The sequence below is a fragment of the Trachypithecus francoisi genome, unplaced genomic scaffold (genome assembly GCF_009764315.1).
Source record: "Trachypithecus francoisi isolate TF-2019V2 unplaced genomic scaffold, Tfra_2.0 Lachesis_group2, whole genome shotgun sequence".
Lineage (NCBI taxonomy): Eukaryota > Metazoa > Chordata > Mammalia > Primates > Cercopithecidae > Trachypithecus > Trachypithecus francoisi.
The window spans coordinates 132,957,762-132,973,657 of NW_022681465.1; the positions used below are offsets into that span (position 1 = coordinate 132,957,762).

A 15,896-nucleotide genomic window follows, 5' to 3' on the forward strand; every position below is an offset into this window, starting at 1 on the left:
TTGCCACTTTAAAAATACTTAGTGAGCCATGGCTCATGCCAGTATTCCCAGCAATTTGGGAAGCAGAGGTGGGAGAATTGCTTGAGGCCAGGAATTCGATACTAGTCTGGGCACCATCACAAAACCCTATCTCTGCAAAATGAAAAAAGTTAGCCAGGCATGGTGGTGTGTGCATGTAGTCCCAGCTACTTGGGAGGCTGAGGTGGGAGGACTGCTTAAGCCTAGGAGGTCAAGGCTGCAGTGAGACATACCCACCACTGCACTCCAGCCTGGTTAACAGAGCTAGAAGACAAATCTGGTTTAATGGTTGAGGTCTACAGAAACCAGACAGTCCTTTTTCTGATTAGAAAGGAAAGGAAAGAAATGGAATCTGGGGTTGAGTTTGTGTACTTACTTTTGAAAACACTTTTATGGTTGCATGTTATGTTCAGAAATGTTGAACAAATAGCATAGGCACGTGTCACTTTGTCCCTGATGGTAAAATTCCCAACCCTTGTTTCCTGGGTTTGGAAAGAGTAATCAAGGACACAATGGATTTGTGTGTTAAGGAAACACTCCACGGCTTGCATCTAGCCACTTGATCGTGCAAGGCCTGGCCGGAGCCCACCCCAGGAAGCTCTCAGTGTGACTCAGAGCCAAGTGGCTGTCCTCTTGGCTTTGAATGTTAAAGTGGAGAGAGTTCAAGGGCAGGGTCAGGAAGTGGCGGATGGAGCCAGCACAAGGTATTCCTGTGGACTGAGGAGATTTATACTCCTGCTGTCCATTGTTAGGGGCATAAAAATGGGCTGCGCCTTTCTTAGGATCATGGTCAGTGTTTGTCAAACAGGAGTGTTTCAGTGAGCTATGGACCACACACCTTAAGAAACAAACTCCTCTTTATTAAACCCATGTGTTTGTGAATAGACAAAGCTAGATTCATACAACCACCCACATATTCTGTCAAATGAAACTGCTCCAAAGACCAAGCAGACAGCTTTTCATAATAATATGCCTTTGTATACAGGCTTGTTCTTTTTCAAAAAAATTTGGACGTGCTTTGTTTTATTGGAGTCCCTCCTGCGAGAGAAGCTGGGGCAGCAGACATCTTTCCCATTTACCAAATAGGAAAACGGGAGCAGGCAGAATCCTGCTCTGTAAATTATTTTGTCCCTGAAAGTCACCATCAGTGATAGTTGCTGTACACACAAATTTAAAATACTGTAATTATGCTAACCCCAGATGTTTTTTGGTTTCCTTTTTCATATACACAGGGAGAAAAGGGCAGGCTAAGGTTTTTAAATCACAGCATTCTGTTCTGTTTCATAGTTTCGCCTTTCTCTCTGGATCCTGGCAGGAAGGGGAGGAACATGTGACCAACTTTGGGGTCAAGGTTGACTTTTCTTGTAATTTAGAGGTGGAGGGGATGGGGAAACATGGTCGATCAGAAATTCTGAGATGCTGATGGCTGCAGTGATGCAATCCGATACACTGAGCAAGGAGCGCTCTCTGTGTTCAAGGTCAGAGGTGTCTCCGCCCACTTGCAGTATGTTAGTTGCCTTCATGAGTGGTCAGTGAGCCTTAGCCCTAAGGCAGTGAGAGCATACCCTGAGTTTAGCTGGCGTCAGGCGTGTCAGCTGTGAACCCTAGGAAGCAAGGAATGTTTACTTTATGCCTACTGTGAGCCCAGCACTGCATTATTAAGGTTTTCGAAGAGCACAGAGGCCAAGAGAGTGGGCTCTCAAGTCAGAAAGATGTGCGTTTTGGAAACGAGATCCACTACTTGGTGCACGCGACTCAACCTCCCACGCTTCAGGTTTCTCCTCTGTAAAGCAGCTGCCTCACGGCGTTGTTGTTAGGTGTTAATGAGATAATTTATGCCAAGAGGCATCCCTGGCATCTAGTGAGACTCCAGTAAATGGGGGCCACTAATCCCCTCACCATGGGTGTTCCCCATTTTACAGATGAGGAGTTAGAGTCCCCAGAGGTCTGAGTGACTTGCTACGACATCACAGCTAGCAAGTGGGAAAACTACGATTCAAACTCAGGCCCTCAGGGTCGGTAGCCTCACTGTCTTCACTATGTTGACTTCCCAGTTCTCCTGCAGATATGAAGACCCCAGTAATTCTGCCTTGAGGTGTCTCCTCTGCAGACACCTGGCCCCCAACCTTATATAGATTCTCACCAGCTTTCTCTCATCTCCCTACCGAGAAGGCTTGGCCTGGGGACCTTCTCAGGGCAAATGAGTCTTTTCTCCAAGAGCCAGCCCCTCTTTTAGAGAAAATAAAGCAGTTTGGGAAAAGTAACAAAGGCTGCATTTGTGTATTTTGCTTTATGGAGCTGAAAATATCTGGTAAATTGATCCAGTGGGAGTAATAAATACACATTACTTTATCTTGTTCTTCATGTCCTATACCCCTGAGCCTTGATAGAACAACACCACTTAATAGACTTAAAAAAGAGTAATTACACTCATTGGTTGTGTGATTTTTCAGCCCTCCCAGCCCTGCCTGACCTTCTAATTTAGCTCACCGTGTCTAACTAATGCATTTATATTCATCTTTTATGAAGCATGTATAGTACAGAATTGACTTTAGAGCCTTTTTCAAGCTGTCCTCCCAGGTCCTCAATCTGGTTAGTAGTAAGGAGAATGGGAGTCATCCATCTCTATATGTCTGCATGTATAGTGAACACGTAGACATGGCTCAAAGCATTTTTTATCCTTTATGAAACATAATAAAAAGTATTTATTACATTTTTACTTTAAAGCTTTTATACATTCTAGCATTATTTACAGCTAAACATGCAGGCAAAAGATGCGAGTGTTTTTAAAATGATTACTGTTAATGTTTCTGCTTGTCAGAAGTGCTTAAATTTTCCTGCACTTTGTCTAAAAACTTAGTACTGTTGCCTTTTAAGAACAACACATTTAAAAGATCTTGCAAGTCAGATTTGCAAACACTGCTGACAGTTTGTGATGAATGATATTGCAAAATTTGCAAGATGTTTGTCATTTCACACAGCCGACATATTAAGGAACGGATTAAGAAACGCGAAACCCCTGTGGAAAACAACAGTCCCAAACAAACCTCCGCCAAACCTTGAACCCAGAGAGCACACCAGAATCTCTCACCCGGGTTTTCTCTCCCAACTTCCCACTCAGCCAGTGGAACCCAATTGTTCTCAGTGCATTTTCTCTCACCATATGGTCTCCTCATTACCATACACTAAGCGTCCATATGGGAAACTTGTGAAATGAACTGTATTCATTTTAACTGCCAGATGAGCAGCCTTTTGCTTTGCAAGCTTAGCTTAAGTCATCTGCTGTCTTCATGTTGTTATGGCAACACAGCACCAATAAAAAATTCTAATCTACTGTAAGTGATCACAGTATTTTAAGTGCTTGCCTATAACTGCCCTCAAAGGAGAAGAGAGAGGAGGGTCCTATTTGTCCAAGGAGCAAAAGGTTGTTGTTCATTCCAGCAGGTGTCAGTAAAGAAGCTGGTGACATGGGGATTGAAGTACCAGTGTGGCTGGCTGTGTAGTAGGTTGGGATTAAAAGGGAGGTGAACACCAGCGGGTGGATGGTGGGAAGGAGGGATTGTGGACCCTTTTGGTGGGTTTCCAAAAGCACACTGAATGTCAAAGCCCCATAGTATCTCTGGCAGACATGCTAGTCTGCTGGTGCTGTGTGGCCAGCCCGCCATGAAGGAACTCAAGGCTTCCTTGGAAATACAGAGGTAGCAAATCCTCATGGTAGCTACTCCTTCACTGGCATTCGAAAATCTCAGCCTCTGTGAAGCAGCTCTCCCTGTACACGTGAATTAGTCATTTCAAACAGCAGGCTAATTAAGAGTACCTTAAAGTAATGGAAGTCGGCAGCAACATCCTTAAATATAAATCATTTTCACCTCTGCGGGCCACATGATATGTTGCATCTCTGTCGCTCTATCTGTATTGAAAGTGAATGTTTATAGTCTCAGTTCATCAGTTCACATTAGCCTCATGCTGAATATTTAAACACAGAACAATTTGAACACACCATGAAGGAAGACAGTGACTGCACTTTCATTTGGAACAGCAAGGGCTCATCTAATAATAATTTAGTAAATCAGCCATTTAGTGGCTCAGTTGTACACTGCATTGTGCCAAATATTATTCACTTCAACTGTACACTTGCAAAATTGAAATTCAGACTCCAGTCACAGGCACTGTTTTTGCTCAGTGGAGAGATGAGACCTAAAATCACCCTCCCTAAAGAGCGTTCATGTTTAGTGATTTATCATAAATACAGAGCTGGGGCAAAATAAAACTGGAGTTGGCTGTATACAATGTATTCTAATTATGCTTTTATTGTTTTAGTCTTTATGCAAAGACTACCAGTAATTCAAAACCTGCAGTTGCATCAGTGAAAATACAAATAAGAAATCTTTGCATAACCACATTGCCTCCTAGCAGAAAGGGGATGACTAAGGGATTCAGCAAAGGATAAAGAAAAACTTAACATCTTCGTCTTCCACACTGACACTAGCGTCTCTCTCGCTTTCACTATCTCTCTTTCTCTTTCTCATTTATTTACTCTTTTAATTTGAGGAAACTCAATTAAAATTATATCCTGAAGTGAAAGTGACCCTCCTCAGACAAAAACACAGAAACAAAGGGCGAAACTTATGGTATATTCAGCTCTTAGAGAAAACATGCTTGAGTTTGATTCCAGGAAACATTTTGTCTCTGTATTCTCTTGTCAAAAACACAAGCTATGGAATGCGGTCCAATTCCCCCTGTATCTACCAGAAAACTTACAGGCAGATTCCATTTCCCCATTTGATAACATGCTCAGTTTAGGGGGTTGGTATCCCCTACTACTGATATTTCTTTTATCCAGGGAGTTTAGCCTGGATCTGTGTACCCCTGAAATTGCATTTAGAATTCCTATGTGTGCGTGCATGTGTGCATTATGAATATTCACACACAAATGCCTACACATGTAATTTACCTAGGGATAGAAGTTGTAGCTTCACTTAAAAGGCCGATGGCCCTCATGAAAGTTGTAATTCTCACCTCTTTAGGTTATTTATCTTTAGCTGACTTATTTTGTGGCAAATTCTTCTGCTTGTCATTATTGTTTCCTTCCCATTTTAGAGATGAGGAAACTGAGGTTCATAAGGACAAGTAACCTGCTCAAGCTTATGTAGCTAGTAAGTGGAGGTTTCCTAACTTCCCATACTTCCTAACCAGGAGTCCATTTAGAGTCTTTTATAGAGTTTTGAAAATAGGATTACATCTCAAACATAGCACTCAATACACATTGACTGTAAGAATGCATATATTTTTGCCAGAGTTCCTTGGAAAATAAATGGGGATTATTAATAATATTGCTGGTTATTGCCTGATAAGCACTAACTAAATATAATCTACTGAACCAGGTGTTGGTATTAACGCTGTTTTACAGATGAGAACACAGAGGCATGTGTTTACACTGCTAATACATAGCAGAACATGGATTTGAGCCAAGTCTATTGGACTCCAGATCCAGAGCCTATATCCCTAAGCAGTGCCTCCCAGAATTAAGAAATTTTAAGGAAAAAAGCCAATTTACAATATCAATCTTAAAACCCTTCCAGCCTGGTTAGGGAAGGAGGCAAGTGGTGGCCTATGCCTGAGGTTAGCTCACAAAGGGCTGAGCTAGGTGGAAGTGGCAGGAAGAACTCACCTGTAAATGCAAACAAACCCTGGGTATCATGCTTTCCCTCTTTAGCTGCAGAGTCATTATGGGAGGGACTTGCAATAACCGTTATCCAATAGCTCAGTGCTGGAACACTTTCAAGTTCTTTTTTAGCACTGAGTTCTTGATGGGGAGGATTAAGTTTAACCTACTTCATATCACACCCTGCGTACAGGGGCATTGAACACAATTACTCATTAGTTCAAGGGTAGGTGACAGGAGAACCAAGGAGTGAACTCATTTCTACCTCCAGCCACCCAACATCCTCCCCTTAAAGACTCAAGCCCTTCGGAAGAGAGACGCTTGGAGGTCTTAAGCCTTGCTCACTATTTTCAGCCCTGAGTAACACTTCAGTGGAGCATTGGAGTAATAAGTACCAAGCCCCAACAGTCTTGAAGCAGTGGATTCTAATTGCAGTTATACTCAGGACCATCTGTAAAGCCTTGAGAATTATCATTTACAGATATCGTTTGTCTGGAGATACATATAATAACCGATGATATCCATGCTAAACAGTTTAAGAAGCAAAAGCAAATTATATTTTTGCCTCCTTTATGTATCTATATAGTATGGAAACGTATCACTCAAGTTTCCCTATAGTATGCATCCAAAAATAGAAATATACACATGCATTTGTATACACACACACCAAACATACATACAAACACATCCACGTATGTGTACATGACAAATACATCTCTTTGTTTACTGAGCAGTGCTTTTACTTTTAAGCTCGGTATTTATTCAGCCTTGGCCTAGGGAAAGAGAAGCCACAGTCAAAAGACAAAGAGAAACAGAAGTAGTTAATTTTTGGCTTTTTGTGTTTTCTAAAAGCCCAGTCCTTGGCAACTTAAAGGTGACTTAAAAGATTTTCAAGGGTAATTTTGACTCTAGGCCGTTTTTGTTTCATGTGCTGACTTTACAACCTACCCCTGAAAAAGGCACCTCTGTCCAGAGCTTTCTCTTTAAGCAGAGACTTTTATCCTGATCAGAAAGTCGATTTCCAAGGCACTCAGCAGGACCTAACCCACAGCGTTGGTCTTAAACCAGTACAATGAATTGGAATAAGAAGATCCCGCCAGAGGTTACCAAGTTCAGCTCTGTACCTCCAAGCAGGTCATAGTCACAAGGGTGCAGACACCATTTTTCACTGCATTTGTGGCGGGAAGCACCCCAGGCTCCCATTCACCAATTACCATGACACCATTTAGAAGAAAATGCCAGGAGACCAAAAAAAAGGGAGGGGAAAGCCATTGTCATAACTCTTCTCAGAAATACCTGGTTTCACAATTTATACTTAACTGCTGACACTTGAAAAGTCGAACATTTTGGTAAAATGAATCAAGCTGTAATGTTTCTTTTATGAGATCCCCTTGCAGGAAAGGGAAGCTTGGCACCTCATGGAGCCCAAGCTTAGTTATCCATCATAGTAAAGTCAGCTGTCCTAGCCAGCTTCTCAGAGGTCACACGATCGAACCAACAGCTCTTACAACTATATTATTGCTTACGGGACAGTAATTGAGGCACCAGATAAAAATTACCTGGTCTAATAGGCAGCGAACAATTTTCACTCAATAAAATTATGAGCCAAATCATTCATTTCATAACACTCTGGCTAATTTATTTGTTGACCTTTTAATATCCATAGCTCTTCAGTGGTATTAACTGCAACTCAGACAAAATCTCTTGTTCATTTCACTTTCATTGATTTTTTTTTTTCCATTGAGGCAATAACAGTTGCTTGAAAACAGCCTTTTTCTTTCCCCTGTAAAAGTCAATCACATAAGTTACTATGTCTTACGTTGATATAGTGGTGTTAGCTTACAACCTAGTTTAATTTTATATGATTCAGAGTCTCCTACACCATGTTTTTAACAAAGGCTAGGCTTTCTGGTTTATCTCCAACCACGCCGCATGCTGATTCATAATAATATGTTTGAGAAGTAAGAGGGCTATCATCTAATCTGAACATAAAATCAACTTTAAAATTAGAGGAGGTTCAGAAGAGGTCCTTCTGCTGCATTTTTCTCCAGACTAGAATGCTTTTGGTGCCTTGGCCTCTGGTATTAATAGCAGTAGACTCTTTCAAAATGTTTAATTCCTTTGTTCTGGAAATGGCTAGAGATTTTTACTGTGGTTTGAATTTCATTTTTTAAAAAGACTCTGGGCAAAAAGTATGCACTAGAATGTTCTGTAGGGCAGTCAAAGCTTCAGCTGAATCTTCTTATATACTAAAATACTACGAAGTCTTTAGAATGCGGGGTTGTAAAACATAATTGTTATACATTTGGCATTTTATGCCTCCCTGGAAATAACTACTTGCTACCTGTACCTCATTTATGTTCCTCCTTTCCATTTCAATTTACTCTAAAGTGGTCCTTAGCTATAATGAGAATGCCCCTTTCAACAGAAACATGTTTAATTAGATCCATGCTAAATGTAAGTGACTCTTCTCAGTCATAGGGCTGCTAAGTAAAGAGTGTTTCAAGTGTGACACTAAAGGCTTCTAATGATCTGCAGTAAGCTCTATTTCAAGAAGTTTATATTACAAGAAAAATGAAAAATTTGAGGAATGTCTCAGAGGATGGGAAACTAAACGGTGCCCAAGCGTTATTTTGGTTTGTTTTACTCTTTCCCTCACTGCCCTCATTATACTGATTTTTTAGAATGCAAAGTCTACCATTGTGGAATTTTCCATTTGGCTGAATAAACACAAAGGAAGTTGGGACGTAAAACTACCCTCCAAAGATATACATCTCAGGACAACTAGTATTTATTGCATTGTACATCCAGCTCTGCAAGAAATGGGCTGCAAGAAACTTCCAATCAATTTTTCAGCATTCAGCCTTTCCAATCAGTAATGTCACCCAGGCTTTCAGAAGCCAGTGGGGAAAGATCCAGGACTTAAAGTCTAGGAGCTGAATGCACACATCAAAATCTGGGTCCTGCAGTAAAGCCTATATGAAGGAAGGCAGTGAAATCAATGCTGATTTCATTGATAGGTACTTATCATCTCTACATCAAGAGTGATTTTGTCATTTCACTTCATTTTATCTTGCTGATATTGGCCACTACATTTTGAATCCCCTGATAAGGCAAAGTAGATTGGTGATAAATGGGTATTAGGGAAATGTGCAGCGACAGAGAAGTATTGTGCTTCTTTCTCAGAAATCACCCAACTCAACTTGACTTAGATTATTGATGCTTGTAGTTTTCTTTTTTTTTTTTTTTTTTGTTTCCATCTACATCCCTGAAAACATTGTTTCCTATTTGGGTAAGCATAAAGCCAAGCACAGATTATCCTCCCAAATTACTGAAGCATCCCTGGGCTTTAATTTTATGGGTAGAGTTCCCCGAGTCTCAAAATCTAATGCTGAAATATGAAAATTAATGTTGTGTTCATGTATGGGTATCTATTGGCTTTATTAGTTGACCTACACATGCTATGAACAAAAGAAAGTTCAGACTATCTTCCCTGCTCATCTGGGGTTGCGTTACCCAAAACATTGAACTGGGTTTATAAATGGGCCCAGTACTGGCCAGTGAACTTGAGCATATTAGCTATAGATTTCAGGTCCAATGCTAAAGAGAAGACTCCCACAGATGGTGAATAATCCTAAGATTTTTAACTCATAAAATAGAAGATGAGTTAACTATGTCTGCATATTTGTCATGATATGCCTGGTTCCCAATGTGTCTTTCTATGAATGTGCAAATACCTAACTATTTCCAAGGGCCTAAGAGTATAGCTAATAAAAGACTGAGGACATAAGGACCAACCTCATGTTGCTAGCAGCTTATAACTTGAGATAATGTCTGTACTAGACATGATTCATTATATTAATCACAAAATTAAAATGTAAGTCCAAGCCAGCAGGAATGAAAGAGCAAATTCATAAAAAAGTGACATAAAAAAACTCACAGTGATCAAAACTTGACCTTTGGGAATTTATATATTGGATGTAAAAGTCTGTAGCTAAATGGAACACCAAAATTAAGTCTTCTACTTTTATAAACCATGCCAAATATGACTTTGTTATTTCATCATACAAATTGCATATTTTTAAAAATCAGTAACTGTATCTTAGATTAACACATCAACATGAATTTCTCAAGACTTGTGGTTTGCTAAACCTTATGGTAGGAGCTTAGAGAAGGAGATTAAGACCTATCACTGGCCTCAAAAACTCTGCAGTCTAGCTATGGAGAATGAAGACTAACACACTTCAGATCAGAGCAGAATGACCTCTTAGTATGTACTTCTGTGCTGTGCTGGGTGACACAGATGGTCAGCACTCTTTTTCAGAGAAATGAGAGAGATTAGGAGCTGGGGAATCTGAACTGGGGTATCAGATTAGGAGCTGGGGTATCAGGAATTATTTCTGATAGAACAGTGTGATTTTCAAGAGCCAGGCTCTGATGTCTAACAGGCCTGGCGTTGAATCCATGCTCAGCCACTAGTCAGCGGTGGAAACTTTGGGAAAGTTAGCTGACCTCGCTGAGTGTCAGTTTCGTCATCTGTCAGACGGTAATAGAAAGAATACCTTAAGAGATTTTCTATGAAGGTTGAATAAATTCTTGTTCCACTTTCAATAAATGAGAGTTATCTCCTTCATTACCATACCATCACGATCCCCTTCAGTACCAGGCTTCAGAGGATGGAAAGAGGCATTGTCAATGGGCACAGACTGAAGCCAGCCTTGCCCCAAAAAAAGGGAAAGACAAAAGGAGCGAAGGTATGGAGATAGAAAGGAGCCAAATGTTTTACTTCTAGGCTGGGGAGGACAGGCATAGAGAGCAGTTCTTCAAACACATAGGGAGAGATGATTGGATAAATATGGTAGGACAAAATGATGGCGACGACCTTTTGTGACTCTCATCAAACCTTGTAGGTCAGTGCTGGGAAGATAATGTGCCCTGAAAGTTGCTGGAGAATAAGATCCACATATGATGACAGGGCAACTAAAAGCTCAAACAATATTTGCTAATTGATTGGGTTGCAAAGTAGAAAGTAAAGTTGAATCTTCCCTTTATATTTGTAGTCCATTCAGCATTTTTATTACAAAGCTTCTAAAATATAAGTAAAACTCATGCCAGCTACATCTGAACTGTTTCTTGGAACCTCATTCCTCCTTCAGTCTCCCTAACATTTCTGTGGACTCTAAATAGAGTAAGAATAATGTATCCACATTTTTCTCCATAGACCCCCACTCACACAACCATCAACCTATGGTCATAGCAAGACAGGTGAAGCCAGGTTTTGATTGGGAGATGAAATCAATCAGTGAAAAGTAGTTGTTGTTTTTAAGGAGTAAAGTTGTTTTTTTGTTTTTTTATCTTTAAGAGAAGAAATCCAAGGCCATGAACAGAAAAATTGTCTGACTCAGGATGTAGATTGGAGAACAAGCATTACCTCTACAAGGAGACTCTGGGGCTTTTCAATATTTAGGATACTAGTATATGTCTTTTTAATTCCCAAAAGGGTTTTTAAAAAAAAAAAAACAAACCTAAGGATAGGATTAATTATCTTGGAATTGTCTAATATCCACTCTTATGTTTGAAACTGCAAGCAGGGAGACGTTTTAAACATTATGAAAAGAAGAGAAAATCTCCCCTGACAAATAAATTCCTTGAAACATTAGATATTAGTACTAGTCAAGTGCTCGTTCTTTTCAGAAATATTAAAATTGCATATTAAAATGAGAGGATTCTTAGATTGTGCTCCTGCCTAATGCCACAAAAAATAAGAATTTAAGAACAATTTTAGAGACAAAAGATTACATGAAACATCCAGCTCTTCCCCTTATGGGAAATTTCTTTTTTTAACATCCAAGGCTCAATCATTTCCTAATGTGAAATTACAGATTTTTCAAATTACCATATAAAACTGCAAAAAAATTACACTTGTGACCACAGAAGAGATGGCATACACTATCAATTTGATTTTAAAAGACATACATCTTTTATACTACCTGTCATTTTTATAATGCCTTTTACAAATTTAATCAATATATTTTAACATTCTATATACTTTAAGTGCAATATACAATAAATATTCAAGTTTCATCTTAAACATGCTTTAGCCTTTAAATTGTTAAAACTGCAGTGCCCTTTCAATCTACTTACATAATGTCATAAAATATACATTTCAAGGTAAATGAAGTCAGCTACTTCAATTTAGTCCCTCAAACTGGTAGTAAATGAGAGGTTAACACTATGGTGCCAAACCCATTATTGAGTAAATTTAGCACCTTGGACAGCTCTGTAAAATCTTTATTGCTTTCCTGACCTGCTCGTCATGTTCTGTCTGTGTGTTCAGTGGCTCTCAGCTCTGATTGAAAGGCAATATATTAGATCCCCAACACAAACACGCTCGGGGGCTAGTTCACTGGGAGCGTAATGACATGGAGGTGAGAGCAATTTTCTGGTCACCAAAATCCAAGCACCTTGCAGGTCCATTGTACTAACTCATAGAGGACCCAGAAATTTCCTTTCTCCTTCCCATTTGCAGAAATAACTAATGGAAGCCGAATCACATGGGCAAAGCTGAACTAAGTCTTTCTTAAATCCTTACAAGTTGATACTACAGTGAAGGATATTTTTTGATGGGCAAGGTATTATTTAAGGGTGTCCCTCACAGGACAAGAAATCCAGGTTCACACTCCTCAAATCCAAGACTGCTGGCCTGAAATGATGCTGTGCTGATGATCTACCTATGGCAATGTACTCAATGGGAAAACATGCCCCAGCATGGTGGATCAAAGAAGGCAGCATCATGGATCAAAGAAGGATGCTCCTTTAGGAAACAAGATCCACGTGTTTTATTTTCAAATGATTAAATGGGGATGAGAGCTCTGGATATCGATATAAGGAGAAAAAAAAAAGTAGATTATGTCATTGAAAAACTCTAACACTAAGGATATACAATATATACTGATAGATGGTATTTTTTCAGGCTTATGAAAACTTCAAAGATCTTGGAGTTTAATTTTCAACATCCCTCCTCCCTGCTTCTGTGAAATTAATTAAAATAAGGTACACTGTTCTAAGTCCCCAATTGTTACAAGAGCGAAGTTCATAAGTGTAGTTTCTTTCTGTGCCTCATCATGCTTTTGACAAACAGGAGACTTGCTTTTTTCCCCCTAAAATGCAAAGAAAGGAAAATACTTCCCTGCCCAGCCCTAACACTGGCGTAAATATTTATTTGGAGAAATAAATGAATATAGGCCTAGCGAAGTCAAATCTTAGTAAATAAACTCACTTGATCCTGTTTTGTTTTAATCTTTCCTAAGAGCCAGATAAAGCCATGAGGCTTTAGTGAAGGCAATACAGGCTGAATTTGATCTGGGGATAGGGTTTAGTGTGTCCATACCATAGTAAATTATTAACTGCTGTGGTCAGACAATACAGTGAACAAAAAGTGGTAAATTAGCTTATAGCTTACATTAAAAAATAAAGAAATGATTTCAGATGTATTGTTTCAAACCCCTTTGATTATATAATGTTATTTACTCCCTACATGAAAAATAACAACTGTTTTATAAAGGGGGTCTATCAGCTTAAGGCAAGCATAAATGTTTATTGAGAACTGAAAACCCCTCTATCTTATTTTTGAATTTAGGACATTAGATATGTCATAAGTAGTTACTGTAGTATGACAACTACTTTATCTTATATTATAGAGAATTTAAAATTGAAAAATGCTAATATGTATCTAAAAGCTTGTCATTTCAAGAGTTGCTCAAAGATTTTTGAAGAGGCTATGGTGACAGCAAAATGAATGCGATTATCTCCCTATTTTCTGATCAGCGACTGCAGTCTATGAAAATTGAACAGCACTACTTCTCCATGTAGAAATCTATTGTGTAAAACATTTAAAGTTACACTTCTGTTTGAAACTTTACCCACAGCCAAAAATGGTAACCATATCTTCCTGAAAATCACCTCTGATGATCATACCACACCCTTAGGTTTGGTTGTCTGACAAGCTCCTATCTTTTACATAGATCAAGCTCAACTTTGCTTTCCTTTTCACATTCTAGTGGAAATGAATCTGAAGAAATTTAGTTAGAACCAAAAATATCAGCACCATACTCACTTTTGTAGAGTACTCCCTATTATTAGAACCAAGCATGCAGGCTAAATATGGAAGTCCACCTAAGTAAAAAGAGGGAGATATTTTTTCTTCAACTGGAATGAGCAGCCAAGTATATATCTCGGATGAGAATGAATGAGCAAATGGGGGAAATCACAAACAATACTGAAATAGCAAATAATTGCTATAAAAGAATTAGATACTGCCAGTAATGAAAATTGGTGCAGAAGGGGCTTCTGAGGAAAGGAGAGTCCTTTCATAAGAGTTTTTGACAAACAGTGCATTGCCTCAGTATGTGGGTTTCCTACATCACCCGCTTATATTATGGCTTTGCCATCCAAGAGAGATAAAAAAAGAAGTTTAATACTACATGCTTCTAGTAGCTGAAGATTGATTGGAAATCCCTCGAAAATGACCTGGCTGATAAGGTCATGGTTCCTGGAATAAGCAATTAAGTGCAAAATAAACACGTCTTAGGGATTCATACCACGCACTGAATGACATCGATTGTAGTCATCTAGTAAATGACCTAGGAATTGTATTCAGCAATAAACATATGAGTGCTTTATCATGCCTATGGCAGACTATTGAGTGATGTATTTTATCTTACAGTACCAATGATGCTCACCTTTTGACTCAATTAAGTGTGTATGTGAACAGGGACAAATTGGTGATTTAACGCCATTCTGGGGTTCCCCAAGCTATGGCCTTTATAGCAGTACCTTGGCAAAGTATAGCCAGAGGGACTGGAAAGTGATCATGTCTAAAGATAACGACAACCTGCCTTCACTCAAAGGATTGTATCTGCTTTTCTCTTGACAGGAAGTAATACTCAAAAGGGCTGCGGATCTGGTAGAAGCTCTGTATGGGATGCCACACAACAACCAGGTGAGCGCTGTGGGTTTCTAGCCTGTGTGGACTGCCACATGCAATTAAAGATCTCAGATTCCATATCGTAATGAGAAAGCACCAAAAAATATAAAAGCCATGTGCATGAGTTAAGAGTATAAGTAATTCAGATATAACATGTTGCAAGACTCTTCAATCCTCTCTTTTGTAAACCTTTTATTGCCCTTTCCGCTGAATCATTGTCCGTATGAGAAAAGGTGGTCCATTTAAAACTAATCTTTAGTGGGAACATACTTCATAATTGAAGAGGAGAGTTACTGGTGCTTTATTTTATTTCTCTCAGGTTTTCAAGCAAATTTAGGAAGAGAAAGAGGGTTTAATTTTTTCTCCGAAAAGTATAACAAGGCCTGAATAGTATTGCCTGCTTCTGTTTCATAGAACTTCATGTATAAGATTCACATAGCTTAGGAAACTGAGTCCGACAAACCATTCATGTAACCTGAGTCAATGTCTGGGGGACACAGTCGCATTAATACTCAGGAATGCAGGTAGTCATCTACAACCTTCCCTTAACATCAACAGGGGAGGTGAACTGCAGCCTCTCTCCCTCTCCCCCTGGGTAACCTCAGACTTCCTACACGTTATTGGGAAGAATGGAAAACCTCATGGTGCTGTCCTGTATGGACTGTAGGGCAGTATGGAGGCATGTTAAGATAATGGACTTTCAAAATCAGACAAATGGGCTTATGAATCTCAGCTCTGTTCTTAAATAGGTGAGCGTCCTTAGGTGCAGTTTTTGACTTTCCAAGCCTCAGTTTCCCCATGGCATGATGATGGTGAGACTACTATAACAGGTTTGTCAGGAGGGTCACAGAAGTTAATGCAGCTGACCATTGAAAACCCTGAGTACGGTGCCTGGCACTGGAAAAAATGGTATTATTGGGAATATGACTGGGGACAGCTAAAGGGGATATTCCTTTGACTTTTCAGGAAATCATTCTGAAGAGAGCAGCTGACATTGCCGAGGCTCTGTACAGTGTTCCCCGCAACCACAACCAACTCCCGGCCCTTGCTAACACCTCGGTCCACGCAGGGATGATGGGCGTGAATTCGTTCAGTGGACAACTGGCTGTGAATGTCTCCGAGGCATCACAAGCCACCAATCAGGGTCAGAAGCTTGCTTTTCTCTTCCCTCACACGTTTTCCCTCTCCCTCCCCAACCTTAAGCACCCCATCTCCTCATTTATTGGT

The 15,896-nt window shown here is 39.7% G+C and overlaps 1 protein-coding gene across 13 annotated transcripts in view; it reads left to right on the forward strand.

Annotated features, from left to right (window-relative positions):
• EBF1 (EBF transcription factor 1) overlaps positions 1–15,896 on the forward strand; it is a 408,155-nt gene that overhangs the window by 375,396 nt on the left and 16,863 nt on the right. For all 13 annotated transcript variants that reach the window (XM_033180448.1, XM_033180449.1, XM_033180451.1 and 10 more), the window contains exons 12-13: positions 14,619–14,684; positions 15,636–15,813. In XM_033180448.1, coding sequence (XP_033036339.1) covers positions 14,619–14,684; positions 15,636–15,813 — 244 coding nt within the window. The remainder of the gene's footprint in view (positions 1–14,618; positions 14,685–15,635; positions 15,814–15,896) is intronic.